Genomic DNA, 23,170 nt, shown 5'->3' on the forward strand with positions numbered 1-23,170 from the left:
CATCCTGTGATTTTGGGCAAATTCCTTAATCTCTCTGTGTGATACATTAAGCTATATAAATCTGCTACCAGACAAAAAGCAGAAAGAGGTAAAACTTTAGGAAAAAATTGTCCCACCAAAGCGGATGTTAACAGTATTTTGGCTACGGGAAACTGATAAGAGAAGCACATGAGGAACAACCATTGGTAAATGCAGGAAAATATGCTACAGCCAATAGAAATGGAGGAAAAGTAAGTGGCAAGCACAGTAATCAATTAAAAGTCAGGAAAATAAGGGGGCGGGATCTAAGCCCCTTTTAAGATTTATATTAAAAAATAGATTTCACAAGCACAGCGCAAGCACTGTGCAGGCGTAACCTAAAGAACAACAACCACCATTGAGATTTATTTGTGGGGGGACACAGACAAATCTGGGCACACTTCAAAAGGGTTCTTAGTCTGCAAAAACATTCTCTCAGATCAGTTGCTGTGAGGAGTGTGCAGAATTCAGAATACACAACAGGGTCATGGACACTCCCACATGTGGCCGGTCTCTTGCGCACGGCACATAAAGTGTCTCATGTACTGGTGACGTGCACACGCGATTCAAACTCCCAGAGTATGAGGGTCCTGAATGTTCAAAGCATCATTTAAGAGCATGAGACCACGACTGGTGTCTGAGACACCATGGGGACCGGAGGGCGTCCATCTCGTTTTGGATGGAAATAGGTGGGTGTGTAATTTGCATCTGCATTGAGTGGTTCCAACAGAAAGAGGCCTCAGCACGAGCATGGAAGCAGCGGTCAAGAGTGGACGTACAGACAGCCACACCAAGAGAGCAAACTCCGCCTGCAACATCAGCGCCTAAAGTCACATGAAAGTCAAGTGTCAGAGGCGGGATTACACCAGGAGTGTAGGGACAAGAGAGCTGGAGAGAGTGAGGCGGAACGAGCAATGCTTTTTGATATAATACCCAAGTAAGGGAAGGATTATTGGCTCCTCAACTGTACAGCCAACGAGACATCCTACCAGACCTCAGCCTCAATCATGTGAGCTGTTTTGTGATATTACACCATCTACTAATGCATGAATATTAATACCAGATTCATCTACATCACTTGAACATCATTCCATGGGGTGGATATATTTTCACTAAGTTGGCAAACATGGTGCAGCGTGCATTGCTTGCAGGTTGCTTCGTGTTGTGTATGGAACCTAAGAGTATTTTTTGCAATAAGCACATTCCACTCTGACACTTGAAGTCGTGCTGGCAGTTGTTTGCAGGCTAAGAGCTGAGATTGGTGGCAGGCATGCTTCCTGCAGCAAAGAACAAAGTGATGGAAGGAACATGTCAATTAATCTTGGTCTGCAGCGATCACACTAGGCAGAAGTCCATTCCATTGTTGTTCACCCACTGTGCCATTCTAGACAAAGACCAGCACTGTGCAAATATGTTTTGGCATTGCCCCAATCCTGACCTGCCAGGCCAGGTCACCTTCCAACACTTTCTGCTGATGTTTGGATGGATGGGGAGTGTTTGAGGGAAGTGACACAAACTAAATGTGGTGTAGGCGTGAAGTATGTTTTTTTTTCAATCCAGGTGTACACTTTGCAAATCTGTGCACACCGTCTACACAACAGGGCTAAATGCCAGTGACTGACCCTGCCTTGTCTGACTAATCCCGTTTCACTGCCCAGTTTGGTGTCACTGCTTCGCCTACATGTCTATTGTTGCGTAATTTTTAAAGGCTGTAAGCCCTTTTCACTATCTCATTCCAATGTACGGGTTTCACTTTCAGAGGAAGAAGTGCTAAACCTTGCCACACCAGCTCGAGGAACAACACTGAGCCCTGGGCTTCTCTCCTGTGTGCAGCACGTGTCTATTACATAAGGACTTTCCTCTGTGCAGAACATGTCTATTACACATGTACTTTTCTCTGTGCAGCACCTACTGTATTGCACATGTACTTTTCTGTGCAGCACATGTTCTATTGCAAATGTACTTTTCTCTGTGCAGCACGTGTCTATTGCACATGTTCTTTTCTGTGCAGCACATGTTCTATTGCAAATGTACTTTTCTCTGTGCGGCACGTGTCTATTACACATGTACTTTTCCTTGTGCAACCTGTGTCTATTACATAAGGACTTTCCTCTGTGCAGAACATGTCTATTACACATGTACTTTTCTCTGTGCTGCACCTACTGTATTGCACATGTACTTTTCTGTGCAGCACATGTTCTATTGCAAATGTACTTTTCTCTGTGCGGCACGTGTCTATTACACATGTACTTTTCCTTGTGCAGCCTGTGTCCATTACATAAGGACTTTCCTCTGTGCAGAACATGTCTATTACACATGTACTTTTCTCTGTGCTGCACCTACTGTATTGCACATGTACTTTTCTGTGCAGCACATGTTCTATTGCAAATGTACTTTTCTCTGTGCGGCACGTGTCTATTACACATGTACTTTTCCTTGTGCAGCCTGTGTCTATTACATAAGGACTTTCCTCTGTGCAGAACATGTCTATTACACATGTACTTTTCTCTGTGCGGCAAGTGTCTAATACACATGTACTTTTCTCTGTGAAGCACGTGTCTAATACACATGTACTTTTCTCCGTGCAGCACGTGTCTATTACACATGTACTATTCTGTACAGCACATGTTCTATTGCACATATACTTTTCTCTGTGCGGCACGTGTCTAATCTCTGTGCAGCACGCGTTCTGTTACACATATGCTAAAATAAGGGTATTCAAGTTGCAAACACACAAGTACACCACAGTGCAGCAGGTGCAGTGACCTTGAGGTCCAGTGATATGAGAGGCGCCCTGCTCCCCAGAATGTTTTTTAAATAGCCAACTAGTCCTAAGTGAGTCTAAGCTCACTGTTTGCATTATGACCCCTGAATTCTTTACTGCATCACTAAAGCTAACCCGAAAAAGAGAATAAAAAGAAGAGTGCTAATCACCCTATGTCATTACTGGTTCTAAAAACACACCTGGATTTATATTTTACACCAATGTGCTTGCCAGCATCTTTTTACTGATGTTTTATGGTGATAAAATTGAATTTCCAAATTTTGACATGCATGTGATTAAGATGCCATTCTTGCAAGGCTGTACGCTTTTAAGGTTTTTATTCAAGACATTTCATCCAGCTAAAATGGTCGCCCCTTTCTGCAACCGTGTTCAGACTCCAGCCTACACCGAGCAAACGTAAGAAATCTTACTTTCAGAAGCACGAAAGACTGAGACAATTGGCCCAGATTCAACCTGCCACAGCCCACATACCCCTGCAGCTGGTGCATTAGCCCACTGAGTTGTCTCCGCCGCTAGCATTTCCATACTTCGTCATGCAGTAAGCCAGAACTGGGGATCTCTGAAGGAGACGGCGTGATCAGTGCACACACGTTTTGATGTTTTCTAAGAGGTACTTTTGCGATCCGTCTCAGCTAGCAAGGGTTTGCGTTTAAAGCACTGTACATAAATCTTCTGTTTTGTTTTGATTGTGATCAAGTTGTGAACCACCTCGCTGGGCTTCTCTGAGCTGCATTTACAACAAGCATTTGCAATGCAATAGGTCTCGCATTTATAAGAGTTTGAGCTATTGGCATTGTAAAATTACAATGCCTTTTATTTATGTTTTGGTTTTAAAACAAATAAAAGGCATTGTCATTTACAATGTCAGTAGCATAAACTCGCATAAAAGCAGTGTGTGGAGTGCAGCAGTGTGCCGCGTGCAGCAGTGTGCGGCGTGCAGCAGTGTGAAGCGTGGACCGAGTTGGAAGGGAATCAGAAGTGGAGGAGAGAGAGAGGTGGAGGGTGAGGAGAGACAGTGGTGGAGTGGGGGGAGGGGAGGATATCACTTTTACTTCCTCTCCTAGTGTAAGGTAACGCCCCCACCCCACAGGCCCTGCCGGGGCCGAGAGCAGATCACTGTTCGCATCAGCCGTCACCCGAGACCGCTCCGTATTTGTTGGTAAATAGAGGTTCACTATCTATTGATAATGGGATTCACTTGGGGGGCTGACTTACCTCCTCCACCCCCAGGGCCAACACTGAGAAGGCATCAGAGACCTGGTGCTGCCTATGCTGCAGTACTGCGAGAGAGAGGGATGGGGGGGCGGGCAGAGGAAGAGGAGTGGGGTTAGAGAAGGTACAGGTGGGGAGAGAAAGAGGAGAGAAAGGACAGAGACAGAAAAGGAGCAAAAAAAGAATTAGAGAGCGTAAAGAGGAGAGTTGGGGAAAATGAAAACATTACGAGAGAACATGTAGCAAAGTGGTGGAGAGAGAAGATGGGAGAGAGTAAGGACGCAGCCAATAGATAGGGCAGAGACAAAAAGAATCGAAACAATACAAAAGTATTTTCCAAACTCGTAAATAACCACGGGCCAAACAACTGATCTGCAATGAAGCATCCGAATCCGGTATATCATGACGTTAACCATGCAATAAAAAATAAATTAAAAAAAAAAAAAACACCCAAAACACGTATACACCATGTTGACCCTTTTCCATGCAACGTATTCTAAAACGCCATTCTCATTCATACATTCACAGCAAACCTGTTCACAAGAGTGACAGAAAATGTGGTATTAGTGTTACATTTTTGTTTACATCCATACCCGCTCATTTATGCAATTAAAGGATTCATGACCACACGGTTAAACAAAACGTACTGATTGGCCTTGCCGTGAAGGAGAAACACGTGTTGACACACACTCCCGATCTGTGAAACATTCACCCCACTTTCTCGAAATTGAAACCAGTGCATGTGTCCGACGAACTTCCTGCCGCTTATCTGAATGCACCAGTGGCAGAAGATGGTCCCCATCTTGCAACAACACAATTAAAGGGAGGCATGTCTGTCTCTCCCCACCGCCACATGTCTCTGAGTCTTACTGTCTCATGCGAGATCTCCCTCTAGGAGACAGCTGACACCGACTCTTCCCCTGAGACAGTACGGGAGATGCGTGTGTGTGCATAATGTGCGTGTCTATATGTATAGATCTGTGTGTGTATGCATGTGTATATGTTTGTGTATGCATGTGTGTGTTGGTGTGCAAGTATGGGTGTGTCATTGTGTTCATTTGTCTTCATGGATGTGTACACATATGTTTGTGTGTATACCTATGTCTGTGTATGCATGTTTGTGTGTGTGTATATGTGTTTGAGTATGTTGGTGTGCCTGCTTGTTTATATGTGTATGTGGGGTTGGTGTGTTGGTGTGCATGTATATGCATATGTTTATGCATGTCTGTGTGTGTTTGTATATGTTCATATGTGTGTGTAAATGCATGTGTGTGTTTGTATGTGTGCATAGTTGTGTATGCATGTGATCAGAGGGAAGAGTGCACTTGAGGGCAAAGAGGAAAACATACAGGGAAGAGTATGTGAGGGCAGAGAGAAAAATACAGAGGGAAAAGCATGTGAGGGCAGAGAGAAAAATACAGAGGGAAGAGTCCATGTGAGGGAGGAGAGAAAAATAGAGAGGGAAGAGCTCATGTGAGAGCAAAGCGAAAAAATACAGAGGGTAGGGCGCATGTTAGACCGGAGATAAAAACATAGAGGGAAGAGAGCATGTGAGAGCAGAGAGAAAAACATAGAGAGAAGAACACATGCGAGGGCAGAGAAAAAAATACAGAGCGAAGAGCACATGTGAGAGCATAGAGAAAAAATGCAGAGGGAAGAGTACATGTGAGGGAAGAGAGACAAATACAGAGGGAATAGCATGTGTGAGGAAAGAGAGAAAAATAGAGAGGGAAAAGCACATGTGAGGGCAGAGTGAAAATACAGAGGGAATAGCACATGTGAGACCAGAGAGAAAAACATAGAGGGAAGAGCATATGTGAGGTCTAGACGCCTTACACAATTGGCGCCCTGAGCAGCATTTCCTTTTCATGCCCTGGCACAATCAATCTTACATTCTATGTCACGTCACTCAGGAGTACAACCTCGAATGCTAAACACTGGCCAATGAAATTACGTGGTGAAACACCAGCCTATTCAGTGTCATGGACCCCAGGGCAAGTAAGTAAATGACCCGCCAACCTCCTCAATATGCTACAGTTATATTAAATACACGAATTATCAGCGTTCGTGGGCCCTGGTGCCACTGCGCCTGCTGCACCAATTGAAGAAACGCCCCTGGGCAAAGGTACACAAACAAGGAATCAATGACTGCCGACCTACAGGTACCACTGCAAAATAATAAAATAAAAATACTTTCCACAGAACATTTACGATGGAATGCATAGAAGCGCTGCCATTATAGCATTATTAATAGAAGATCGTTGCTACACGTTTGTTTTTGAAGTGTCGAATTCTAACCTGGAGAGTGAGGATGGTATATTTTAGGAGGGCTGAAGAGGCGCATGGCGTGGGATCGCGCTAGCATGCATCACAGCTCACAAACCTCGGACACATTAGGGGCAGCGGAATGTACAACATACAGAAAGTATGTGCATCACCACGTCGTTACAAAATTGCAGAAACCTGATGCTTTGGTTAAAACATGGCCACAATGTTATCAACTACTGCAGAAGAAAAGATGGCCAAATGGGAAACGTGTGGAAGGAGTGGAGTTTTCTTGTTTGAGAACAAGGCTGTAAGATTACGACGACATTTAAAAGTCAATTGCTTCACTTAAGGCGAGAGTTTATTATTAAAGTAAATTAAAGAGAGTGGACAAAAATAACCGGTTCCTAGTCGAGAAAGATGGGTCTAATGAAGCAAAGGTGACCCAAACAAGATGGACTTACAAAGGGATTTAAGGACAGTGAAAAGGAATCGAGCAGAGCATCAAAGGGCTGGGTGAGAAGGGAGGGGGGAATGCAAGGGTCAAAGCGGCGAAAGTGAAAGTAATCGAGCAGAGCATCAAAGGGCTGGGTGAGAAGGGAGGGGGGAATGCAAGGGTCAAAGCGGCAAAAGTGAAAGTAATCGAGCAGAGCATCAAAGGGCTGGGTGAGAAGGGAGGGGGGAATGCAAGGAGCAGCTGTGCACGTGCACGCCATCGTACACTCAAGCCCTAGGCCAGCAAAACCATGTGGGTAGCACTTTTAAAAGCCCACTTACAAAATGTCTCAAAGAGACAGCTTTCGCTGTCTCAGCGAGACCTAAAAAGCACTACTCTTTAGTCTTGAGAGGTGTGCACTTCAACTCCCCCGCAGGAAGGCTATAACTGTCCTCTCAGCACCACAGACTGTGCGGTCGGCGTGCAAGAAACTCCTTTCATCGGATATCTGACGGCACCAGGGGCCGGTGCGTGTGTACCCAGTGTTATGGCAACACCATGATGAGCTTTGAGGAAGTGCCTGCTGCTATCTGCCACAAGACGATTATTCACACAGCATACAATAAAACATTGTATTATTTGTGGCTCAGTGGCCATGCTACAGCCAATAGAAATGGAGGAAAAGTAAGTGGCACACACAGGGACCAATGAGAAGCCAGGAAAGAGAGGATGTCCCTTTTAAGTTTGTATTCAAATCAATAGATTTCACAAGTACAGCGCAAGAGTTGTGCAGGCCAAACCTAAAAAGAAGTTTTCTGACACTCAGCACAGTCACTAGGCAAAAACACACAGGTAAAGATGCAATTCTCTATTGGAGAGACAAACACAAGATTGACAAGTTCGGTTATGAATAAGAAGCAGGCAAAAGAGGCAGACAAGGATGACAACCAATTGTAAGAAATAAGCTGGCTCCAAGCCTCTCAACAGACAGCACGTGCTCTGTTAGAATGTTTTGACCTAAAAACAGGCGTGCAGTGAAAATGTGTATGATACTGATGTATTGACGTGTACATTTTGGTATTTTCGGCTAACTCACCAATACACCCTTTCTGAGCTTTGGGGTGAGGGCCATCTCGGTAAAGGCAACTCGACTTGATTTAGGACACCTAATACCTGAGTTTTGCAAGTAGGGAATCAAGTACAAAACCAATCGTACCCCACATTATTGTATTTTTCTTTTTACATAAAAAGTGCGTTTCTGATCCATCTCTACAACAATGCCCAAATTCAGCCAATCCATAGACTGTTTAACCTAATGCACCCCAAGTTTACTTTCTTAACCTTATTAATCTCATACTAGTCACCCGTCCCTGCAGTCCCCTCCACCCCCCAAACCTACTCCCTGTGTCACAGAAATGGCAGTGGACCTGAAGAAAGGTTTTCAGACCTTCGTAATTCATGTTGTTGTCAATCTCATCCATAATTTCTGCGGCTTTGCCTGAGTGGTCATCGTAGATCTCCACCACCTTCTTGACTTCTGATGCGTAGGAAAGGATCGCAAAGTGGGCATTTACTTCAAAGCTGCTGAACTGTGAGACATTGTGGGGGGGGGGGGGGAGATGGGGGAGAGAGAGAGAGAGAGAGAGAGTCAAAAAACAGACTTTAAGGAATGCGGCATTTACAAGGGCAAGCACTCCTGTTCAGAGACAGTCAGACAGCCCCGGATTTCATTTAGTTTTCCTGGCCTTGTTTCATTCTGTGACTCCTGCGCTCCTCAATCATATGCTCCATGTTGTATTACATTGCCTATGTCCTCCATTCATGTGGGAGTCTTAGTCATATGCCATTTATTGATCCAGCCTATAAATGGATAGGATCCTGGGGGTCAGAATGCACAGATATTGCTTGCCATATTTTATTGTGTCCTAAATATTGTTTACATCAATACCACCCTCATAGATGTAGCTTTTCAGCAGATATTCAAACTACGCTATTCTGGTGCCGCAGCCTCCGGAGCCTTTACCCCATTGGATATGAGCTTCCAGGAGGGTTGCTGATCATCCTGCCTGCTGTTAGAAGGTGCCTCCTCCAGGGGCAGAAATAATACTTCAGGTGAAGGAGAGGCGTTGTCTTTGGTTTCTGGAGTCCTCAGGTGTTACCCTGCTGGTAATGCTCATTTGGTGCTGTTTTCAGGACCACAGTAATCGTCAAAATAAATAACCAAGGACTCCCTTTACATGGTAGCAAAGGCGAGCTGTGAAAGAGCTGTGTTTATCCATTATATTTTATTATTTATTTATTTAGCTAGACATGGATATAGCGCTCCTTGACCTCAACGGTACTAAGGCTTCGGATGCTCTACAATGATACACTCACAAGTAACAGAGTTACATCAAGATGTGGGAGGAGAAATAGCATAAAAGTCAACAAACCTAAAGGACACTGGGAGACCAACATTAGAGGAAAGCAGCAGCTCATTGCTGAAGGTTATGGTAGGCGTGTGGAAAGGTGGCCATGGTATGCTTTTAGAAAGAGCCGTATGGAGTCAAACATCTGAGAACTGGAAGAAGCCAGGTCCGGGGCGACAGAGCCCTACTAGAGAAAACTGATCTTGAACAGTAGAGGTCCTAAGCTTGGGGGTATTATGAAGGAAGAGATATGACTTCTCAGACCTCATTGACCCCTAGAATCTAAGAAGAGAGTAGATGTCATCTAACTTACCATAAAAGAGGACTAATCTCTCCGCCGAGTGGAGTAACACCTTGAGAGGGATCAGTGAAGACTAAGGAACTCCAGCCAAAAGAAAGCTACCACAAAGAGATGTTACCGTGGCACCCTCAAAATGATGCTTTCCGGTGCCTCGGACTAAAACACGACACAAGTCTCATGCACACCATCAATTTGTGATCAGCAAAGCTCTTCATGGCGTTGGTTTGAGACAAACGCTGGGCACATCATTCAGAGCAAGGTCCTACATCAGGTCTCACTCTTGTTCACCTTTCACCAGCCCATCTTTGAAACAGGTAGCTTCAAAGGACATGGACAAGTCCTCAGGTAGGTAAGAAACATCTCACAAGGGATTCTTTAGATTCTGTGAGTCTCTCCGGCTTGAAGGATAGGTCTTTTAGTTGATAGCTTCGTGCCCCGCCTCCAGCCATGACATCTTTTGAGCCTGTTTTATTAGAGATGCAACTGGTGCCAGCTCCAGGCGCAAAGACCCATGCTCCATTCTAAGTGTTTCCCGCCCCAACCTCTTAAATATTCACCTGACTCCCATCACTGTCTTTTGTCCTGATGATGACCTCTAAAAGCAACGTATGAAGTCCCAACGTTGTCAACATTAGAAGTCAATTGATCTCTGTAAATACACACATTTACTCACAGTTTAACCGTATTCTTGTATTGTGTGATCATTGGGGACACTGACCATCTTTACGATTTTGACATTTCATGGTCATTGTTCATTGTTCCAGTAGCCCCAATAAGGTACTAAGAATATAAAGAAAATAAACTATATACAGAGGAAGAAACTACTGGAAAACCCGGAGGGTTTTAAAATTGCCATTACCCACTGAATACTGGCATGCTTCATCATAGGGCCTCTGACACACCTGGGCGCAGACCAACACTCAGGGTGAAGCGCATTTTTGGTAGAAATAGTTTTTCATGAGAGTGATCCCAAATGCAGAGAAAGAAAGATTATTTAAAACTGTCTAAGTGGGTGCCACTTTACTTATTTATTCTGAGCCACCACTGACAGGGTTAAACAGGTATATCGGAGAGGCTATGTCTCCATTACCCTATCTGTCGGTATAAACATGTTTCAGCCTATTACAAATACACTAATGGGTCACAGGCCTTTTTCAAGATACAAATCCCTTACCTAAATCTCAATCCATCCTTGTGAACTAAACTAGATGGTAGGGATAGATTTATGGAAATACTTGCCTATGGTAGACACACTTTGGACGTGTACGTACGAAAACAAGATATAACCCATGGTTATTTGCACATTAATTCCTCAGTTAGGATCTCCTCCTTATTAAGTGCATCAAATATCCATAATCTTATAGTGCACACCTATTCAGAAGAAATCTCTCACCATCGCGTAGCACCCATCGCCTTTTGGTATACATTCTGCCTGGTTACAGGACCAGACAGAATGTTGCACTATGACGCGCTTGAGGAAGAGGGGGGCGACCAGTCCACTCATGAAATAGGTGGTAGAATCATGGTAGCTTAGGCAAGGACTCCTGTACAGTGAGTTCTCTGGCCTGAGCTCAAGGCTAAGAACAGTCTAGCACAGGAAGTTCATGATGCAGCATGTCCATGGGATACCCTTAGTTGGGCACTGCATGTGATAGGTGCAAAGAGGCTACGCAAGACCTGCAGAACTTCCATTAGTTAAGGTAGTGGCTCAGCCCATGAGTTCATCCCTGATACCAATACCAGCAGTGTAGGTTCCCTATGAGAGAGCACATGCTCACATTGCTGGTCCTCACACTTACTTAGCAACAAAGACAAAAAACATATTCTTGGTGCTTTGGATTCCGCCACCTACAATCATGAGGCTGTTACCACTACTATAATAGCGAGGGCTGCATAAGAACCCCTATGGAGGACATGGGACATCCCCCTACATGTCTTCTAATTTTTTACTCTTTTTATCATTTATAAAACATTGCATTCACTTACAGGTATATCGGTGCTGAACCCGAAAGGTTAAGAAGCAGGCGGCCAACACTATTTAAAGGATGACTCAGTGATCCGTGAGGAAAGGTCAGGTTTTCGTGTTTCTTGTAGCCCTCTGTCGAGAGGGTTTGCACCATAGGAACAAGCATTGGCAATGCAATAGGTCTCGCATTGCCGAGACTTTGAGCTATTGGCTTTGTAAATGACAATGCCTTTTATTTATGTATTGTATTGTTTTTAAAACTGAAAAATGAAACGCATTGTCATTTACAAAGGCAATAGCTCAAACTCTCGCAAACTATTGTGTTCGGCCTCCGTGCTATAAAGATGGTAAAAAAGAAAGCGTTAGGAGAGAGGGTGTCCGGCCTGCAGCAGCGGACAGGACACCCTCAGAGGCTGCAATTAAAGCCTACCGAGTAACACATGTAACAGGGGGTGTCCTCACGGGAGGTTTCAAAATGAGACAAGGCACGAGTGAGGAGGGACTACTAAGCCTATAGACCAATGAAAAGCCACAGTTTACAGTGGACAATGACAAAAGTCAATGAAAAAATATGGGTGGAGAGTGGGCGGAACTTCAAGTCCTTCCCTCAGTACAGCATGCTTAGCAGAGCAGCGCAAGCCCTGCCCAGGCTTGACCTAAAAACTGCCTCAGGTGATGGGCAGCTCAGACCCTCACGCCCTCCCGTGAATGTAAGAAACTTTGTACCAAAGGGTGAGATAAGGACAGTTTTATTTACCTACCATTAGTGAATTCGTGAGCTGGCATCGTGAACTAAAGAAATATTTAGTCAAATGTCCCTAAATTCTTTTAAAATTAATTGCTATTGTAAGAAGGTGATGCAATCACCTTGACGATTTTGCCAGATGCGGGTAAGTCGCAGCCTTTCATTTTAAGAATTATAAACCTTATATTTTATTATAAAACGAGTGTGCAGCCCTTGTCAGATTAAAATGAAACATAACACAGTTGTACTCACCTTTCTAAGATGGTGCCAGCAATGTCACCTGAGCCTAGGACATGTATAAACGCCGTATGTTTTATAAGTTCCCAAAGAGGATTATCCCCAAATAAACATTACTTCAAATGGGAAGATTCCAGAGTTTCTAACTTTCGTTCCTTCGTGTAAGGTGCCTCTGCTTTGTTGAGGGGCACCAGTGGGGCGGCACACTATGCTAAACACACTTATGTGTTTTAAGCCACGTCCTAATTACATCGGCCTCGCCCCTTTGAGAGACCCCCCCAGTTTTTTCCTCTCACTTTAAGCCCTGGTCTTAGGACACGACGTTCCTGTATGCAGTGGCCATTGATGTCAAATGCTTAGCTGTGTGTTAATCTATCATGTGACCTATGGTGGCCAACTTCTTCCATGTCAACAGGCAAACTGTTTCCAGTCATGGACTTTTCTGCTACAAAATAAATACTATCAGGTCAGTTGGTGTAATTTGGTCAATGAAAGCGAACCAACACTACAACACCCAGAATGCGACAGTATGTCACACAAAAGACCAGCATTGAAAATTGTGTCTATGGTCACATGAACTGAGGTGGGCAGCACAAATTGTCTCCGGCCACCACATTTCCATTCGCTGGGCTTACATTTAATAAATAAATAAATGCAGTTTAGATGTTTTAGCATTCGCGCAGCTCAAATTCATTCATTAGAACAACGTCCATAAAAACAATCATTGGTAAAAGAAATGTGCCAATTGTTATGGTGGAACATCGGTGCATTGGATCCATCCGGTCCATGTTGTCACGTGGGCACAACGGGTTTTTACAGGATGGTTATTTGCGTGGGTTCTGCTTCGACTATCAGAAGCTTATACGTTGGCTCTAGTCATGTAATGCGCGGGGGTTTCGATCAATCAATCAATCATCGCATTTATATAGCGCGCTACTCACGCGGAGGGTCTCAAGGCGCTGGGGGGGTCCGCTACTGCTCGAACAGCCAGGTCTTGAGTTGCTTCCTGAAGGTGAGGTGGTCCTGGGTCAGGCGGAGGTGGGTGGGGAGGGAGTTCCATGTCTTGGCAGCGAGGTAGGAGAAGGACCGTCCCCCTGTGGTGGCTCTTCGGATGCGGGGGACGGCGGCGAGGGCGTGGCTGGTCGATCGAAGCTGGCGTTTGGGAGCGTAGAAGTTGAGGCGGCTGTTGAGGTATCCTGGGCCTTGGTTGTGTAGGGCTTTGTGTGCATGGGTGAGGAGACGGAAGGTGATTCTCTTGCTGACCGGGAGCCAGTGCAGGTCTCTCAGGTGACCGGAGATGTGGCTGCGACGGGGGATGTCCAGGATGAGTCGCGCTGAGGCGTTCTGGATCCGCTGGAGTCTCTTTTGGAGTTTGGCAGTGGTTCCGGCGTAGAGGGAGTTGCCGTAGTCCAGACGGCTGGTGACGAGGGCCTGGGTGACCGTCTTCCTGGTCTCGGTGGGGATCCACCGGAAGATCTTACGTAGCATGCGCAGTATGTTGAAGCACGACGAGGAGACGGCGTTGACTTGTCTGGTCATGGAGAGGGAGGAGTCCAGGATGAAGCCCAGTTTGCGTGCGTGGTCTGTTGGTTTGGGTGCGCTGCCTAGGGCGGGGGGCCACCAGGAGTCGTCCCACGCGGCGGGTGAGGATCCCAGGATGAGGACTTCCGTCTTGTCTGAGTTCAGTTTCAGGCGGCTGTTCTTCATCCATTCGGCTACCTCTTTCATCCCTTCGTGAAGGTTGGCTCTGGCGGTGGCGGGGTCGTTGGTGAGGGAGAGGATCAGCTGGGTGTCGTCGGCGTAGGAGTTGATGTTGAGGTTGTGCTGGCGTGCGATGTCTGCGAGGGGGCTCATGTAGACGTTGAAGAGGGTTGGACTGAGCGAGGAGCCTTGAGGGACGCCGCAGATGACTTCGGTGGCTTCAGATCTGAACGGAGGGAGACGGACTCTCTGTGTCCTTCCGGCGAGGAAGGAGATGATCCACTCCAGTGCCTTCTTCTGGACTCCGATGTTGCTGAGGCGTTGTACTAGGGTACGGTGGCAGACAGTGTCGAAGGCCGCGGAGAGGTCGAGGAGGATGAGGGCCGCTGTTTCTCCGTTGTCGAGTAGCGCTCGGATGTCATCGGTGGCTGCGATCAGGGCGGTCTCGGTGCTGTGGTTGGCTCGGAAGCCAGACTGCGAGGGGTCGAGGGATCCGTTTGTTTCGAGGAAGGCGGCCAGTTGCTTGTTGACGGTCTTCTCGATGACTTTTGCTGGAAACTGGAGCAGCGAGATGGGGCGGTAGTTCTTGAGGTCGGTCGGGTCGGCCGATGGCTTCTTGAGTAGGGCGCTGAGTTCGGCATGCTTCCAGCTCTCCGGGAAGGTGGCGGTGTCGAAGGAGGTGTTGATGATGTCCCGCAGGTGGGGTGCGATGACAGCGTCGGCCTTGTTGAAGACGTGGTGAGGGCAGGGGTCGGTCGGAGATCCGGAGTGGATGGAGTTCATCGTGCGGACGGTGTCTTCGGTGCTGATCTGAGTCCAGGCGCGGAGGGTGGTGGTGGGGGGCGGTGGTTCGGTCGTTGCAGAGGTCTTGCGAAGGGGTGATGTCGTTGTTTCCGGCGTTGGGGTTGGAGAGCTCTTTGACGATGTTGAAGAGTTCTTTGCTGTTGTGTGCGTTGTTGTCCAGTCGTTCCTTGAATGCAGTTTTCTTGGTGGCGTGGATGAGTTGGTGGTGTTTTCGGGTGGCGAGCTTGAGGGCAGTCATGTTGTCCGGTGTTGGGTCTCTGCGCCAGGTTCTCTTGAGGGCTCGGCAGTTCTTCTTGGAGCTCTTGAGTTCGTCGGTGAACCATGGGGCTTTCTTGCTACCAGGTCTGCTGGGCGGGGTCCTCAGGGGGGCGAGCTTGTCTGCGCAGTCGCTGATCCACTTCGTGAGGTTGGTGGCCGCCTGGCTAGGGTTCGTTGTGCTGGTGGGAGGGTTCATGTTCAGGGAGGTCGTGAGCTGGTCGGCTGTGATCTTGTTCCAGCTCCTGCGTGCAACCTGTTGCTGGTGGTGGTGGATCGTGGTCCTACCGAAGCTGAAGTGGACGCAGCTGTGGTCCGTCCAGTGGAGTCCGGTGGCGTGGCTGAAGGCGATGTCCTTGCTGGATGAGAAGACGGGGTCGAGTGTGTGTCCGGCGTAGTGGGTGGGGGTGGTCACCAGTTGCTTGAGTCCCAGGTTGGCGAGGTTGTCCAGCAGGGCGGTGGTGTTGCGGTCGTTGTTGTTCTCCAGGTGGAAGTTGAGGTCCCCTAGGAGGATGTAGTCAGCGGAGCAGAGGGCGTGCGGGCTGATGAAGTCGGCGATGTCTTTGCAGAATTGTGTGCGGGGTCCCGGGGGTCTGTAGATGAGGGTGCCTCTGAGGGTGGTCTTGGGGTTGATGTGGACCTGGAAGTGAAGGTGTTCGGCGGTTGTCAGGGCGTCGTCGGTGTTGGTCGTGATGCGGATGGTGTTCCTGTGGACGATGGCGATGCCTCCTCCGGTGTGGTTGATGCGGTCCTTTCGGATGATCTTGTAGCCGTCTGGGATGGCGATGGCGATGTCGGGCGCTGAAGAGGCGTTCATCCAGGTTTCCGTGAGGAAGGTGACGTAGTGTCGAGCAGGTTCCAGAGCTCGACGGCGTGTCTGTGGACGGAGCGGGTGTTGAGCAGGATGCACTTCAGGTGGCTGCTGCTGTTGCTCGTCTTGGTCTTGGTTGGTGCAGGTGTAGTGCAGGTGAACTTGCAAGAGTTGCAGCAGAAGGGTCCGTGGGTGCGTCTCGGGGTGGCTCGGTAGCAACCCGGGATTCTTCCGGCGTTGAGTGCGTAGAGTTCGGTGGCGTCGTAAGTCCGGCGGGTGGGCTGGGGTCTGCGGGGGCCAGGGGTCCTGGCACTGGGCGCGGTCCAGGCGCGGACGGGCTTACCTTTGGCACACCTTCAGCGCTCAGTCGGTGCTCCCGCTGCGCGCGTCCGCTGCGCGGTCGCTGAGGGGGCGACATAAGAAGGGAGCCGGGAGGGCGGGTCAGCTGGGAGGCGGGGTCGCGTCCACCAATGGACTGGCGAGGGGGCGGGGCCGCAGGCAGGAAGCGGCGGGAAAACGGGATCGGGTTGAGCGGGCGGCCCTGCGGCGGCTGGGGTGCCGCTCTCGGCGTCGGTGAAGAACTAGCACAGCAAGGGGCCCTGGAGCAGGATCGCGGAGCAGCGAGGGGGCAACCAGGCCAGAGGCGATCAGGGTGCTGGTTGAAAAGAAGCAGTCAGCTAACCTGTGGCAGAAAGTGAACTAAAGACGCAAGTTTACGCTATTGTTGTGGGGTCTACCGTGCACTGGAGGATGACACGCAGGGCAGCACGGTGCGCAGCTAGTTACTTGTGCTGTGGTGGAGGGTTACCTGCTGTCTCCCGCGGCAGGGAGCGGTGACACCAGCAGAGCCATGCCTGTCTGCTCGAGCAGGGGCTGGAAGTCTCGCAGCCATCAGGATCTTCCGACAAAGCACTTCCTTGTATTGACGGTGCCACCCGGCAAATTCAAGCATGACCAGCATGCACGCACGCACCCCGAGGGCGGGCTCGCCCGAGGGTTTAAATAAAGGAGCTCAGGACCGCTTGGGGTCTTAGCCCAGTAACTATATACCTGTGTTGGTGTCAGTGGTCGAAGTGGGGGAAAAAAAGTAGGGGAACTGTGGGCGGAGAATCAGAGGGCGGGAATAACCCAAGGATTGGCTCAGTGGGCGGAGCCAGAGGTGTGGCCAGAATGCGCAAATATCCCAATTTTTAGTATTTGTTTGGCATTTCACTGCCCAGTTTAATCAACCAATGGATACACATGATTATATAAGGTTATAATGAGTTATTGACATTAAAATACATTCACAAAGTGGGATATGCTTCTAATCACAGAATGTCCCAAATACGATAAAATGTGGAGGCACAAGCCATTTGTCTCCGAGCCATGGAGTTTATCATCAGCACTTCTCCCTTTTTCCACAACAGCAGTTCAAACATGAATGGCAAAATATCCTAGTTTGCAAATGTTTTCTATATAACTCTGGCTCTGCCATATTTGCCTCATAATGCAAGATCTGCTGCATGATCTGACTATTTAAACTAATAAATTGTTTATAGCTCAAATGTATCAAAAGTTAACAAAAAATGTTACTTGTTTTGCTGCGGAGTGGATGGCTTATTGCAAAGTTTGACTGATCATCTTTCTCACTGTTGCATTTGTATGTTACACTGGTGCTAATAAGGCAAAATCTTTCCAAAGACTGTTAGCATGTGTACACGTCAAAATAATAAAATATCAGAAAATATACTGCATTATGCTGCAGCCTTTTTTTAAATGCATAATTTAGTCAACACTGTGGCATAATTTTGTCCTCCTTTGCTGCATATTTAATTCCAGTGGCCCCACATCAAGCAGCACATGTTAAAAGTGCTTGTCAATGAAGCAGAGAGACTGTGAAGTTTGCGAACTTAGTTTGGTGTGCATGCCAAATTCTGCATTGCCAATCCCTGGTGAGTTGCAGCTACTACTTCTGAAACAAGGCCAATGGAGCTAACTATGGTTGAGGGAGACTGGCCTCAAGGGCAGGGCCGGTCTTAGCACTGGTGGTGCCCTGTTCATTAATGTTTGTTATTACCCCCTAATGGCCACCTCTGCCATGGATTCCCTCACTACCACCCTTTAACAGTGCCCCTCAAGTCTCCATAACCACACTCTCTCTCAGATGCATTTAATTTGATTTACAGCGCCACTCATACCAGTGTAGGGTGTCAGAGCACTTTACATCACACACATTACTCAGAGACAATCAATATGTGTGTAAATCACTGTATAGAAAATGTTACATAAGACTAAGGACTAGAAGGTGTAGGAGTCACATGACAACCATACTACTAGGCGGTACAGTTTAATAGTGATTGGTCTGGAGAAACAAACTCAGAATTTTAAAACATAATACCATGGTTGGGGGTTCTCTTTAATAATCAGAATTGATTTCTGTCCAAAAGAACACTTTTTGCAACATTAGGATAATCAAAGACTGGGGGGAAAAACATAACGCTCTAATCTATACCTTGCTGTTTGCATGCAGCTCTTAGATGAAAGTTAATAGCTCACTGTTCTATGTTAGGATTTTAACTTATAAACTGCAAGTAACAAAAGGATCTCTCTGACAAAAGCAGTAGCTCACTGACCTATTTACATTATGTGCACTTTGTGATCTGTGTAGGAAGGTGGAATCTGACTACATGGTTGCCTTCACTTTTTTCCTGGTGTTTTGCTGGTTTTCGACTTAGTCTGACTGGGATCCTGCTATTCAGGACCCCAGCCTATCTGCTTTCTGCCTTAAATTGATTACAAGTACTATAGGTACACTCCAGATTGGATTCTGGGGTACCCTTATAAGTCCCTAGTATATGGTATACTATGTACTAAGGGCATAGGTACCTCAGAGGCCTACTAGGGGCTGCAGCATGTATTGTGTCACCCCTGGGAAGCCTTCCAAAATGACACCACAGGTCTGCTACTGCAGCCTGGGTAAGGTGGTGCATGCACCCCTTACTGAGATATAGGTTCACTATATCTCTCCATATTACTGCACATATAAACCTATCAGTCACCCCTATGGCAGGCCTTACCAATCCTGAAGGCAGGGTGCTGGGTTTTATGTGAGAGGGTGCCCATGCATGAGCAGAGCCCCTCAGCAGCCTTCAGAACCTTTATTCTGGGGTTGTTTGTGATGCTGCCAAACCATACACTCTTAAGTGCATTATAACCAAACGGTAAATGCTAACTTTGGAATGGCTGCACGGAAACATGTTGTATTTGGTGTCAAACACTTTGGAATCATACCCCCACACAAGTAACTGGTGTGGGAGTATGATCCCACCCTTCTAGCGGGAGAGACATGGCAGCACCGGTATACCCGGTACCAGCTAACAGAGCCCTGGCATCACAAAATGGATGCTGCCAGCCACAAGTCTGCCCTCCTGTTGCTGGACGAAACTCCAGCAGGGGAGGCCTGGACAATAGGTTTCCTGTCACAGGGAGGTGTCACCACCTCCCAGAAAGGCTTTAGTGTATTGGGGCTGGGTGGGTGCACTCCAAGAGTGCTTTGAAGTTCAGCACTGGGGGCACATTTGGTGTCCCTGTGCATAGTCCAGCTCAAACCGGTTGCAGGGGCTACCAGCCCCTGCTCTGGCGCGAAACTGGACAAAGGAAATGGGTGTAGCCACCCCTCTTTCCTGACCCTCCCATAGGTGGGTCCCTAGAGTTTGTCCCACCCCTTCCTTGGGTATAAGAAAGGAACCCCTGGCTACAGGACTTTAGATTACACCTGGACGAAACTCTGATACTGAATCCTGGAACTTCGACGATCTACATTGAACTAGATAAGTAAAGAATCTCCCTTGGAGTAAAGGAGTTACTCCCCTGCAAGGCAGGCACCAAAGACAGATCTGACCAGTTTGCAGCTCCGAAGCTCCCGCCAGACTCCGAAGAATTATGCAACACAGGAGGTGGGTTTCCGTGGTCTTAGAAGTAGAACAGTACCCACAGCAAGTCTGAGGCCCGTATCCCTCGTGGCGACCGTGCAAACCGAACCCCTGGACACCACGTCACTTTGCAGAAGCATCAGCTTTCCAACAACTCCTGCAGCTAAGCTTTGGATTACTTACAGCCCTTACCCCGAGCAGCATTTGCACTGAAGATTGCCCGCCTACACTCCATGAGTGTTCCGTGAGCTGGCCCTTTGTGTTTTCTCTCGAGGTCCCTTGGCGATCCCTAGTCCGTCGACTGGTGGGTCCCTGTGAAGGCAACTTTACCTCTAATTAGGCTTACCTGATTGCTCCAGACGTGTCCTGACTCTCCATTGCTTGGGGAGACCCCAGGACCTTGCTGGTCCGCATCAAAGCATCTTTTCTCTTTCTGCGTGGGTTGCTGTTGCCAAGGCTTGTTGTGTTCAATACGAGGACCGACACCCCAGCACTTGACATCCTTTGTGGGACAGCTCAAATCCAGCTTCTGGTTGTCGTCGACGCCTCCTGGTCCTCGTGGCTGCAGAGTCAAGCTTCGCCTCTTCGCACTTGAATCACCCAACATCGGTGTGTTTTCGTCTACCGTGCCCCTGGTCACTGGCAAGTGACCCAGACTCTGTACCCTCTGCTTTCAGGTTCTTCTGATCTTCGATCCAGGCTTGGATCACACCGGACACTTTTCTCCTTGCCGGCAGCAGCACTTTGCAGTAGATCGCCATTGAAATCAACGACGATCCCCGACACCATTTGACACCTTTGCACCCGGCTTCCCTGGGTGAGGTAACTCAAGTACTCCGGTGCTCCCGTGGGTGCTGGCCCTAGAACCCCCTAAGTCTAAAGGGGTTTTCTCAAAGTCCTCTCCTAAGTGTCCTTAACTTCTAAAATTCCAACCGTGACTTTCCCATAAAATAGTACGGGGCTCGCGCCTGTGTTCTCACACTGCACACGTCCCCTGTGGGTCTCCTGTGTCACTACCTTGGGTGGTTCCTTGGGGTCCCAGCGATTCTACGTGCTTTAGGCACTGTGTCTAGTGAAGTCGTGGTTCTTATACCACTTTCTTAATATATGGTTTGGTCCGCCCCTAGGGCCCATTGTATATTGTGCTATTTACTGTCGTTTTAGAACTGTATTATTGTGCATCTTGGACTCTAATCTCATAAAGAGATTAGTAGTGAGTGTTTAGAAATAAATACATATATTTTATATATACCTTGTGTGGATCTCCTTTCATTTAGTAATTCAAGAGGTTATAATCTGGTAAACCAAGCTGCTTTACACTCCTTCAAGACTTAGCCTGAAGACTGCTCTCCATAGCTACCACTAGGATAGCTTTCAATAAAGGTTGTCTTTAAACCTATCATCAATAAGGGTTGTTTGGACTGGTACAAGGTGCCCACTATAACTAGTGGACAGCATATACCAGGCCAACTTCTCACAATCTGTATGGTACATGTTCTTTGCAGCAGGCACATTAACCCTCTGAGCTACCTTTCCATGAATCAGAACTTCCACTAGACAAAATGATCTCTCTCTAGGAAGAACATTAAACACCAGAGTCATCATGACATTTTTATTGTTGCCGAAAATTGCTGGAGGCCAGGAAGAAGGCAGCAAGCACTTAAAACCTTAATATACTTGCAAACATAATGCCTCGACCCAAAGTCAGCACCCGGTGCGGTCACACCGGTTGCACTGCCCTAGAGCTGGCCCTTCTCAAGTGTCCTGTGACCTCCGTGACAGAGTCACTGTCGCTCTAGGGTGTACTGCTTCATAGGCCTGTCTGCAAGACTGGAGGTGAACTTTAATATGGATTGTGGTGGACAAACCTTGAAGGTTAACCCACACTTGCCACTGCTAGGGTCCACCTGCTGGTGCTAAGACACAAGGGCTTCTAAGGTCTTGCGCAGCGTTCTAAGGTCTAGCATGGGATTGTGCTCTCTCAAGAGAGTGGTCTGGTGGACTGGTTATTAAGGCTGAACCTGGTTCCCCAGTTACAAATTCAGTAGCTCTGGCCATAGTGCCACATTATCTCCCCCACTGAACACCATACTGCCCCACTGAGAAAAACTCACACTGCCTTCAACTACAACCCAATTGCTGCCGGCTATAAACACCTGGATGTGGCTCAATTTAAATGACGCAGAGCAATATGCAGCCTACAAAAAAAAGTGACAACATCCTGGAGAAAGCAAACACTCATAGGGAATGTAAAATTTAGCAAACCATGTGAATTGTAAGCAGGAACAACATGGTTACCTTAATGTGTTACACTCACTATTCAGAAATCAGTGAGTGCTCTTGCCTGAAAAGTTAAAGACATGACTACAGGGCCCTGAATGGACCCATTTCAATGCCCATTGCTTGTATCCTTACAAAACGTGAGCAGTATGGTAAAAAGACCACATCCCTGTACGCAGAGCCGCAGTACACATTTTGTTTTTCAATCCACACTTTGCAGTACTTCCAGGATTGGTGCACTAGTTGCAAGCCCAGGGAAAACAAAGACAAGAAAACAAAAATAGCGCTTCACTGGCAAACTCTGTAAAAGTGGCGCTAATGTGTTTGGGTGTGAATAAAATCAATCTGGTCAGTTTGCTACCAGCAGGCGCGCAAAACCCATTGGACTCAAAGGGCTTCAGCCGCCCCCACCATCGTGTGTGGCAGCCCGGGATGAGACAGCTTCCCGGGCACCCAGACAGCCGCACCCGAGCACTTCACAGGTCTTTTAAAGACCATTTGCATGTTAATGAGGCCTTGCTGTTGTTTCACCCCTTCTAAGAGCCCCTGCAGCTCCACTCTGCCTATTGCTTAAAGATTAAGCCCCCCCCCCGAAATGTTTTCTTTGCCCTCTGGCTACCAGTCTGTCTTACTTTACTTCGTTATTTTTCCTATTGTTAACCTTTTATTCCAGATGCTGCACTTTGGAATTAAAGTACGACATTTCCAGCAAAAAATATTTTTATTTTTGGATCCATTTCACAGGGGAGGAAATAAGAGAAAGGAGAGGAAAGAGAGTGAAAACCCCGTCTTGAAGTCATGGTTTTCAGTAAGAGAAGAACTGCTAGACAGAAAGAGAGGGAAGAGGGAAAGAGTTGGGGGGAGAGGGGAGGGTGGAAGGCAGCTGAAGCTACAGAGCAGAAGCGGACACTGTATTTTTCTTCTGTGGGTAAGAAGAAAAAGACAGGGTCCTGTTACTTCTCTGCCGCCCGTCCTCGAACGCCAGGAACTCCGAGCTTTATAGGCCATGCCGATTTCTTGCGTCCCTGGACG

The 23,170-nt window shown here is 47.5% G+C and overlaps 1 protein-coding gene across 2 annotated transcripts in view; it reads right to left on the reverse strand.

Annotated features, from left to right (window-relative positions):
* LOC146869629 (complement C2-like) overlaps positions 1-23,170 on the reverse strand; it is a 770,906-nt gene that overhangs the window by 558,975 nt on the left and 188,761 nt on the right. For both annotated transcript variants that reach the window (XM_085608924.1, XM_085608934.1), the window contains exon 7: positions 8,164-8,305. In XM_085608924.1, the coding sequence (XP_085465050.1) occupies positions 8,164-8,305 (142 nt within the window). The remainder of the gene's footprint in view (positions 1-8,163; positions 8,306-23,170) is intronic.

The sequence above is a fragment of the Triturus cristatus genome, chromosome 1_1, assembly GCF_964204655.1.
Source record: "Triturus cristatus chromosome 1_1, aTriCri1.1, whole genome shotgun sequence".
Taxonomy (NCBI): Eukaryota; Metazoa; Chordata; class Amphibia; order Caudata; family Salamandridae; genus Triturus; species Triturus cristatus.